General features: G+C 38.7%; 1 protein-coding gene across 2 annotated transcripts; it reads right to left on the reverse strand.

The window, feature by feature from the left end:
• Positions 1 to 2,473: 2,473 nt before the first annotated feature.
• Positions 2,474 to 5,031, reverse strand: LOC133653090 (cilia- and flagella-associated protein 20). Of its 2 annotated transcripts, none has more exons than XM_062052097.1 (6): positions 4,681 to 5,031; positions 4,276 to 4,355; positions 4,090 to 4,201; positions 3,817 to 4,005; positions 2,729 to 2,842; positions 2,474 to 2,620 (listed from the first exon to the last, which is right to left on the reverse strand). In XM_062052097.1, exons 1-6 carry the CDS (start codon positions 4,762 to 4,764, stop codon positions 2,618 to 2,620), a joined length of 582 nt encoding a protein of 193 aa, XP_061908081.1. In that variant the 5' UTR covers positions 4,765 to 5,031; the 3' UTR covers positions 2,474 to 2,617. The 2 variants fall into 2 exon arrangements, with proteins under 2 accessions (XP_061908081.1, XP_061908080.1); XM_062052096.1 differs by having other exon boundaries at positions 2,474 to 2,623.
• Positions 5,032 to 11,015: the final 5,984 nt, after the last annotated feature.

Below are 11,015 nucleotides of genomic sequence, written 5' to 3' on the forward strand. Positions count from 1 at the left end.
TTTGTCAAGAGCTTGTTTCCGGTGATTAATTTCAAAGTAAAACATATATACGTTTCCACAAGCCGCACTAAAGATGAATTGTTCAATTAAATTATTTTGTAAAGTGAAAAATAATTACTTCTGGTATGCATTACAAAAGAGTCACCGGGGAGATCTGTTTTGGGGGGTTGGGGGAACGCGTGAATATAGCTTTATTTCTAACCAGTGGAACATGGTGTATGCTATTTCCGGTTTATTTTTTCCACCTACAACGAATTGCTTGCCATTGGTCAGAACAGTGTTTTTCAACCAGTGTGCCGTGAGATACAGTCTGGTGTGCCGTGGGAGATGATCTAATTTCACATATTTGGGTTAAAAAATGTTTTTGCAAACCAGTAATTATAGTCTGCAAATTATGTGTTGTTGTTGAGTGTAACCGTATCCGTAGGTGGCAGCCGGTAGCTAATTGCTTTGTAAAAAGGTGTCTTATGTTTAAAACCAAAAATAAACAAAATGTGACCCTAAAGAAAAGGCATTGAAGCTTAGGGAAGGCTATGCAGAACGAAACTAAAACTGAACTGGCTACAAAGAAAAAAAAAACAGAATGCTGGACGACAGCAAAAACTTACTAAGGAGCAAAGACGGCGTCCACAATGTACATCTGAACATGCCATGACAATCAACAATGTCCCCACAAAGAAGGATAAAAACAACTGAAATATTCTTGATTGCTAAAACAAAGTAGATGCGGGAAATATAAGACATGAAACTGCTACAGGAAAATACCAAAAAAAGAGAAAAAGCAACCAAAGTAGGAGCGCAAGACAAGAACTAAAACACTACACACAGGAAAAAGCAAAACACTTAAAATAAGTCATGGCATGATGTGACAGGTCGTGACAGTACACCTACTTTGAGACAAGAGCTACTGTATATTGATGCATGGTTGGTTATGGTTTAAAGTCATATCCAACAATTGAGACAATGACTTTTAACTGTCAACTGAGTTTATGATTTCTTCTGGTGGTGTACGTGCCTCCGGATTTTTTCAAGCAAAAAATGTGCCTTGGCTCAAAAAAGGTTGAAAAACACTGGGTTAGAACACGGTGGTAGATCTGCATTAAAAAGAATGCAGACATAACGTGTATAATAAAAGTCAGATCCCTCACAGTCATCTTTATGATGGTATATATCTTCGAGAGACAAATAAAAATACACATTTGAGATATTATAGAGTAGTCTGGGAGCAGCTTCCACAAGATTACATATTTACTATTTACTGAAAATGATCAACACACAGCCTTTGTCTAAAAAGCTGGCAACACAATACTGAGGGAATTGTTTCTTGCCTACATTCAAGCATGGTGGTGGTAGGGCCGTGGTATGGGGCTGCATGAGCGCTGACAGCATTGGAGAGCTGCAGTTCATGTGCTGTGGCATTGTTGTGCAGCGGAGCATTTGATTTCTTCCTTTACGAAACCAAACTGGACTGCATGGTATTAACACAAATAATAAATAAGGTTCACCAGCTCTGTGATATCATGGAGAAGTGGAAGAGGATTCCAGTCACACCTGCAGCTCTGGTCAAATCCATGTCCAAGAGGCTTGAGGCTGTGCTAGATACCCATGGTGCTCACACTGTTGAGTGTTGCCACCTGTTTCTACAATAATGGCTGCGTGATGGGTCAGTTGCAGAGGACAGCATTTCGTTACTATTAAAGCTATACGCCCACTACTCTGTTATATCCAAGTTTAATTTCTATAGCTTTGTCCCTTAAGATGTTCTATCATGTTTGATGATGTGAGGGGTGTACACACCTTTAAGTTAAGTTAAAGTACCACTGATAGTCACACACACACTAGGTGTGGTGAAATTACTCTCTGCGTTTGACCCATCCCCGTGTTCCACCCCCTGGGATGTGAGGGGAGCAGTGAGCAGCAGCGGTGGCCGCGCTCGGGAATCATTTTGGTGATTTAACCCCCAATTCCAACCCTTGATGCCGAGTGCCAAGCAGGGAGGTAATGGGTCCCATTTTTATAGTCTTTGGTATGACTCGGCCTGGGTTTCAACTCACGACCTACCGATCTTGTGAGATACTGTATATTTAAAGCTGTTGAATGCAGCATACTTACATACCCGATGCAAGTGGCAGACTTCAGCTACTTTTTGTATTATGTTTTTTCTGTTGTTATTTTAGTTTGGACATTACATACTGTAAACTTTCTGAACTTCTTGTGAGTCAGTTGTCCAAATACTTTTGATACCCTGAACATGGCCATACTCTGCATAAAATAACTGTCATAAGTAATTATATCGTTTTACTATACGTTGTTTAGAAAGGTTAAATCATAAATGCGGCGTTCATGTACAAATACACTGTGAATTAAACTATATGTGAATGTTTGTAACAAAAAACAAAACAAAAGACAGTCTGCATATTTTGAATTTAAAATATATCAGTGAATAAACAAACTACATGGACAACATGTTTTGTTTCTCCTTTATTATAAAATAGGACAAAAGTTTTTTGATACAAACAGCACAATATAGATATTAAGACTACACACACATAAACAAAATCATCCAGCTCAAACGTACATCAGGTCTAGAGAAATTGTACATGTTTGTTCAAGACCTCTACTGCTGAAAGAAAGAAAACAGGTACGTCAGACAGACATTTAATAGTCTAAATATCCATTTAACAAAACCACAAATTTTCATTTCACATTAATAAAGTGTGTTTCTCACCTTGGGCTTCTGGCTCTGGACAGGGACATAGAGTTTAAACTCTGCTGGGAGCTCATCCTCAGAGTAGAGTCTGTCTGAGAAATACACCCTCCTAATACGGCAGTTCGCATGAATCTGAAAGGATAAAGTTCCGATATTAGATTGCTTTTTTTTCTTTCTATTGCATTTTCTAATTGGACTCATATTTGTCCTATTTTCTTTCCTTTTTAACTACTTAGAACAGTGGCTATCGAATATTTTAGTAATCGAGATAGGTTGATTGGCAACACTAAATGTGCCCTAATGTTTGAATGTGAGTGTGAACGCTTGTCTGTCTATCTGTGTTGGCCCTGCGATGAGGTGGCATCATGTCCAGAGTGTACCCAACCCGAGTGAAACTGGGATAGACTCCAGCCCCCTTTGCAATCCCAAAAGGGACAAGCGGTAGAAAATGGATGGATGGTTGATGTATTTTACCAAGAAGGCATTGTACAGTAGTGTCCCTCCAACCTTGCTCCAAAGAAGATTTGTATTTTACCAAGAAAGCATTGGGCAGTAGTGTCCCTCCAACCTTGTTCCAAAGAAGATTTCACGCTTTTGGAGGTTTTGTGTACACAATGCACTGTGATGGTAATGCACAGTTCCATACTCTGTGCGGTGGCGGATCTTCACACACGACAAATACTTTGCCTTTTGTGACCACTTGTATTTGACTAACGAATAAATGCACGTTGCAAGTTGCTACATTGAAAGCACAGATCCCTTATGCTGCATCTCTGCCAAAGTCACCACACTTTTATTATCATTTGTATATGAGCAGGGGCCAATCGGAAGTGACAAATACACATTTAATTTGTTTATCAATGTCAGCCTCAAATCAATAAAAAATATGGGAAACACTATATCCACTTTCTCCTTTCTCTGCGTGGTTGACGTTAGCGCATTGGACCACATTAAAAATTGTCATGCTTTTAGCTTTAACATTAAATAAACAATTCCTCAAGGCAGAGAAAATTACTTAATCATTTCTTGTAATCGAGTTATCCGAATTACTGATGAACATTTGTAAAACATGTTAATGTAGAGCAAACAGCATAGGGTAGACGCACCTGAACACGCAGTGTCTCAATATAATTCGTTCCGTAGGCTCTCCTGGTAAAGTCTGACAGGTTAAACTGAATCTGGTTCCAGCCATCATCGAGCCTCATCGGCATGGTGCAGATGAATGGTTTCACTCGCGTCGTACTTTGGTAATTACTTGCCCGAAATCGCCGACGTACGTTTTTATCATCTAACACCTGAAAGACAGAAAGAGCACAGCATGGTTTACCATGAATGGAGTCTTTCTATTCAATCACCAACACAAAGAAACATGTCTGTACCTGGACTTCGAAGGTGAAATACTTTTTTAAGTTTTTGATGATCATCACAAGGAACGGCAACTTGATGCCCAATGTTTTCTTTGGGTCAGCTGGGCAAGTTATATAGGTAGTACTGCATGGAGGAGAGAAAAATCAGCAGAATGTTAAGAATAACTGACCTGAAGGATGACTTCAATGGAAACTCACCTTACATTTGTCCCTTCCACCTCTAACACCAGCGAGTGAATGTCATTATCAGTAATTCGCTTGATGTGACCGTTCCTCACCTGTCAAACAGAAATATATACATTGTATTGCATTTCCATCTAAAACAGTAGTAATAGAATGAATTAAAAATACTAATTTATACACCCTTCGATTTAAATCTGCTGCAAATGTGGTTTTCTCCACCACTCCTTGACTTTAATTGTACAATGGACAACCAGAAAGATGCAATAAAAATGAAAACGTAGTTAAAATGTATAGACATATTAATTAAATTCTAACAAACTATAGTAATTCCAGCGCATCATTAGACTACGCTAAAGTAATAGCATTAGCGCGACAGCACAACACAACACAGCTTAAAATGGGTTAAAAGGGACATTTTACCTTTTTATCCCATATCTGAAGAGGTTTGCTACCTATGCTATATAATATAGAAAGAAATCCACTTTGGAATGTGTTTTTAAACATGATATTTGCGTTTGGCCCTGAGCCGCGATGCACTGGATTAACGCGCTTAAGGTAACAACTTTACGAGCTACACTTTGCTGCGTTTCCGTCTCCGCCGCTTCCGTGCAACCTGAAATAGAGCTTTCCACCGGCGAAACGTCTTGGCAATATATATTTAAAAAAAAAAGAAAAACGGCTAGCCTTGTGATGTTCTGAAATATCAACGCAAGTCCCTCCCAAATTACTGAGAGTATTTTTGTTTTGATGTTGCTAGGAACCATGTACTGTATACTGTGTTCACACCGGGGTCGTTACGGCTGATGCACTGAAGTCGCCGGGGCAACCATGGGGGCAACAATAAATGTGCCTGTTCAGAAACATGTGCGATGTTCATTTGTTATTAAATATTATCGACCACGCACAAAATATTGACAGTTTGAGATACGTTCTAAAATAGCACAACACAGATCGTTTTTAAATGATGCTACAAGGAACTACTATGTATTGCAGGTACCGTGTTTGCACATATGAACATAAGCCTCACTAAATGTGATTATCTTATCCACTTTCAGGCTGACAGGACTACTCTGTAGAAAACTGAGGATTCTGCAGGGAGTTCAGTAGGTTCTAGATTTACTGTGCTGTTGCTGCTCATGTGAATAATTAATCATGTTGTGTCTGAATAATGTGACGTCAAAATAACTTTATTTATTCAAGGATATACTGCACATTAATGAACACAACAACAAATATGATGTTGTGTAAATGATGGACTATAGAAAGGATGCAATTTTCCAGTCCCTCAACATAAAAACAGATTGGCACAACAGAACAATGCAATTAACATCTATAAAATGACGAGCAAATAGCAACAGTTATAATGAAATAGGTAAACAACGTTCCACTGTTTGGTTTGCTTGCAACTACGCTAGTTTTGGTTTTGCTTTGATACTATCAAGTGTGATGCTGATATCCCTGATTTGGACTGGGAGGCTGTTCCAAATATTTTGTCCAAATGTGGTTCTTTTCTGTGTTGCACCTCAAAATCTCCTTTAGTTCCTAACCTGGTGCCAAGTCCTGTGGCTATGTGTTCATATTTACATTTATAATACTAATACCTCTTTTGAATACTTTCACATTTTCATATTGTAAACATTTTAATTTCTCCAAAACATTAAAATGATTATAAGAAGTAGGTTTTCTTCCAGGTATATAAATTGCTTTATTATAAAGGTGTTCAATGGGTTTTAAAACGGTGGCGCATGCCCCTGGGAGAGTGCATGCGATCTTGCAGCCTGACAAGATATGCTGGTGGCGTGCGTTGGGAGCATTGCAGAGTGCGCAGTTTTCCTCATTCCCGAACCATTGATGAAGGTTACGAGGACAGGGAAGTGTGTCGTAAGTAGCACATATGAGGAAACTGATCCTTGCCTGTGGGATCTTCCACAGGTCAAACCAACTGATCTTGCGGTTGAGAACTTCCTCCCAGGTTGTCCGGCTGCCTTGTCGGCACTGCGACACAGCCTTGGAGATCTGGGGCCGTACTTATCAAGCTTCTTAGAATTACTCCTAAGAAGTCTGCTAAGAGTTGACTTAAGAGTAAATAAATTATTCGCTGAAAGCTGCACTTAAAAGTTAGTTATTAAGCGTCTTACTCACACTTTCAGCGAAATGTAGGACTGAATCTTAAGTGTCACACTCAGAGCTGAATTACGACATTACTATGTGCCGTAAACGGAATTTTAGGTGACGTCATTTCTGTGTCCATAGAAATGACCAATCACGGAAGGGAATCCGTTGTCTAAGAATAAAGAAATATCTTGGAAATATTTAAGTGGACAATGGGAGTGTATATTTTGACAATAAACTACAAAATAATACAAAACAAACTAGTCCCCGTCGGCACTCACGCTACCGCTCCCTCTCTTCTATCACCCACACACTCACTGACGTCACTCACCTCACGGCCACACACATACGCTACTCTCATAACATTTTCTTTCCAATTCATTAATTAGGCAACTAATTTGAAACTGGTGTGGGTGGCTCTATATATAATAGCCCACTGCAAACACATGCAGAAATCAACAAGGAATCGAAAAGTACTAAATCTGTGACAAAAATAATATCCGCTCTGTCTAAACGATACCGTTTGATCAGCTTAAAAAAACAACAACATTGTTCCGTTCCCTGAACGTTCGCGCACGTCTCTCTCGCCTCAGTGCCATCCCCTGCTGGCAACTCCTAACCACTTAAGACACCTCTGAAGGTCTCTTAAATATCGTGGAGAGTAGGAGTGATTCTTAGACTTAAGAACGTTGATAAAAATCTTTTATTCTTAAGTTTGAGAGTAGGACTAAAATTCGCAAATTCTCAGGACTTAAGTGTAAAATGGCACTCTAAGAAGCTTGATAAGTACGGCCCCTGATGTTGCACCAATAAGTACCCAGCAGGCACAATACATTGATACAACGGTGATTGTACATACATGTCTTTAAAACTGACTTTGAAACAACGTTGCAAAATAGTTGTATTTGTAAACTGAGACAACGTTGATTTCTAACATTGGATCCACGTTTTTGGTTGGGAAATTACCATATTTCAATGGTCTAATCAACGTCACAACCTGACATTAAATAAACATTGTCAAAAAGCATGTTGTTTCAACGTTGTATTTGTGTTGTAAAATATTGTTTGGAAAATGACCAAAATTCAATGGTCAAATCAACATCAGAACCCAACATTGATTAAACGTCATCAAAAAGCATGTTGTTCCAATGTTAGGTTTGAGTTGCACAACGTCAGGACCTAATTCAAGACGTTCTCAATGTTGTCTTAATGCAGGGGTGGGCAATTAATTTTTACCGGGGGCCGCATGAGCTACCCGAGCACTGCTGGAGGGCCACATCGACAATATTTCAATTAAATTTTGCTCAATATTATTTTTGATATATACCGTAAGATAAATAATAATAATAATAATAATAATAGTAATACTTCAACATAGTGTGTGTAACAGCATTCCATGACTAATATATATAAATTAACATTAATAATAAATGACAGTAAAATAAGCACACGTATGACTGAGGAGTCATAGTGTAACTTTGTGTGGTGTTTGAGTTGTCCGACTTTTTGTGTGGCCTTAAACGCACCAGTGGTTTAGTGCTATGCGTGTTGGTGACAGATGACAAGTTGGTTTTGGCCTGGTTTGTACGGCAGAAAATGACTAGTTTTTCGAGATAGAATTGTTTTACTCATGTTTTTGGTGTGGTTATGGCCGAATATAAACAGTTTTGTTCAATAAAGTGATCGATATAATTCCTGTCCTCGAAGCATCTCGATAGACGTTACAATAATTGAACGGTGTTCAATTGAACGGTGTTGACGAACACCATTAGGGCCGCTTGTTGTCACTGTCACTCAAAGTTGCATTGCAAAATTACATAGAATAAATATGTTTATTTTGTTTATAATTCAGATGGGATTTGATTTGGTGCGCGGCATATACTTGCTGCGCGCAGCGGACGCTTGAGCAGTGCGCAATTGCGCAGGCACGCACCTTAGGTGAGGGTACGTTGCTTTGCAGTTCATGTGTTGTTGAAAACACGGCATTCCTCATCAACTTTTCTCTTTTTGGCGTCTCGGGTGTAAACCGTGCATCACTTGTCGCTGCATGTGCACCTTCACTCGCAGGTTACACACGGACACACGCCCATAAATAATACTTTTCAAAATAAAAGCAGCACAGTTGTATTGCGCGCAGGACATAGATGTTTTTTCAACTTTATTTTGTAATTGCAGTTGTTCACATTCACTCACAATCATGCATTCGTCCACACGGAAGTAATACAAATAACGATTTTCAAAACAAAAGCAGCACCGTTGTATTGCACACTCGACATAGATACTTTTTAAAATTTATTTTGTAATTTATATTTGGCCTCACGCGGGCCGGACAGGGACGCACAAAGGGCCGGATGCGGCCCGCGGGCCGCAGAATGCCCAGGTCTGTCTTAATGTCTTGTGCCTGCTGCTTAGCGACTGCTCTGAAGTCTGAAGAGACAGTCGGGGACCACGTGCAGGTATTAACTCGCCGCCCTCCCTTGTAGGGGGGAGAGAATATTAATATCATATGATTCACCTGTACGATTGCTAGTCAAATCAAACGCCTTCCAATCGTTTCATCGAATCTCCGACCATGTGAAGACAGCTCTTTTTTTTTTGCATTGAACAGTAGACACATGTTATTTAGCCAGTCTTGAATATAATGTAGTGCACTTGTAAACCCAGGTAAAATGTCCTTAATATCATTACTATAAAATAATCTATACGTATAATTGATTACAATTTAAAAAAAAAAACTATTTTGGAGAAAAAACAGTCAGAAGAAAAAAAATGCACCATTTTGGTCTCTCAGGGGTACTTTTATTCTCACGTGCATGAGGGGGAAATCAGGAAAGCCTCTTGGCTGCAAAACTTTGCCATGAATTGCATTCCTCACGTTTGCAACAGGGATTAGTGCTCATAAGAAGATTGTTTTAAACTGGACAATTATTAAAACCTGCAATTATACTGCTCTGACTTACTGAGGTCGTTCATGAAGGCTACCGAGGTCTTGAAAATGTGCTAAAATGAATGACATGCCTGTGAGCAAGCTAAATAAAAAATGTACTGAAGTGGGAGTTGAAATGCCTCAGTTAGTGAAATACTGGATATGAGAATGTACCCTCTTCATTAGAGCCTTTTAAAACAAAACTAAAATATTTCAAAGTATGCAATGCACAATTGTAAAAAGACTCACACATTCTCCCCATCCGTGGTTGCAAATACATATTTGTCAGAATAAATGTGCATTTAAAACATTTTCTTTTCCAAATCCCCAAAAAGGCAGATTAACGTCTAATTAGATTTGGAGCTGTGAATAATCCCACAAAGTCCTTGTCCACTGATGCATTGTGTTCTCTCAAAAAATTAATTGAAAAATTACAATGGAAACAAGAACTGTTCAAGTGCTGACATGAAAATGTGACAACATTTTTAAAATGTTTAAAATGTTAATTTCTTAGTACAACATGTTAAATAACATATATAATGTCTCATGTTACTTGTACAGCTTGTACAGCTTGTACAGAAAAACAAATCAAGCAGGAATCTGCTGCATGTTGTGATGATGGAGACCCATGCAATTAATCTTATGTACGCTAGATGGTGCCAAAGAACTATGGCCAGCATGGTGCATGGTTTAGTAATGTGTAGGACAGGGATATTCAACTAAATGGTTTTGGGGGGCACACTTTCAGAAAGCTAAGGACCCAGGGGCTGGATGTCACCCTTCACTGTTAGTCTTATTTTGTATATTTTGCAGAACCCCCTTGAAAATCTCAAAACAATTAAATTAAATGAAACCAATGTCCTGTATGTACAGTAAACCACGTTAAACACAGATTCCGAACTAACAAAGGTCTTAACTCATTCTCTTTCTATGCCACATCAATGTGGAATGCGCTCCCAACAGGTATAAAAGAAAGGGCATCTCTATCCTCCTTCAAAACCGCAATAAAAGTTCACCTCCATGTAAACAATCAAATGCAGATACTTTTTCTTATGCCTTCTGATCTCTCTCTCTCTCTCTCTCTCTCTCTCTCTCTCTCTCTCTCTCTCTCTCTCTCTCTCTCTCTCTCTATGTCCACTACTTGATGTCCATATCCTACCCCCCCCCCACCCCCCCCTCCACACCCCTGATTGTAAATAATGTAAATAATTCAATGTGATTATCTTGTGTGATGATAGTATTATGATAGTATATATCTGTATCATGAATCAATTTAAGTGGACCCCGACTTAAACAAGTTGAAAAACTTGTTCGGGTGTTACCATTTAGTGGTCAATTGTACGGAATATGTACTTCACTGTGCAACCTACTAATAAAAGTCTCAATCAATCAAAAAAAACATTACATTTTGGTTAATTTATTTTGTCAGTGCGCTCCATTGTTTTAAAGGACCTTCTGCACGAAAGCTCGTCAAATATCATCTCTATGACAGCCATTGGCGTTGTTAGGCCTATTTTAGGAGGGCTCAAGCCCCCCTAAAATGTTCTTTAGCCCCCCCTAAATAATTTGATGTTAAAAAAAAAAAAACTTTTTTTTTTTTTTACAAATACATGCCGACATATTCATTATAAAGTAGCCCGAAAATGAGTTTAAATAAATAATCATATAACCTGTCATTATTCACTTAGTTTCCCCTCACTTCATAGTGTAAGGTAGA

This window comes from Entelurus aequoreus, linkage group LG07 (assembly GCF_033978785.1).
Source record: "Entelurus aequoreus isolate RoL-2023_Sb linkage group LG07, RoL_Eaeq_v1.1, whole genome shotgun sequence".
NCBI lineage: Eukaryota > Metazoa > Chordata > Actinopteri > Syngnathiformes > Syngnathidae > Entelurus > Entelurus aequoreus.

Excerpts from the sequence above, each read along its gene's own strand:
- LOC133653090 (XM_062052096.1), bottom strand. The coding sequence starts at position 4,764 with ATGTTTAAAAACACATTCCAAAGTGGATTTCTTTCTATATTATATAGC. Across the intron at positions 4,356-4,680 it reads TTCAGATATGGGATAAAAAG|GTGAGGAACGGTCACATCAA; the intron begins GTAAAATGTCCC and ends TCTGTTTGACAG. Across the intron at positions 4,006-4,089 it reads ATTTCACCTTCGAAGTCCAG|GTGTTAGATGATAAAAACGT; the intron begins GTACAGACATGT and ends TCTGTCTTTCAG.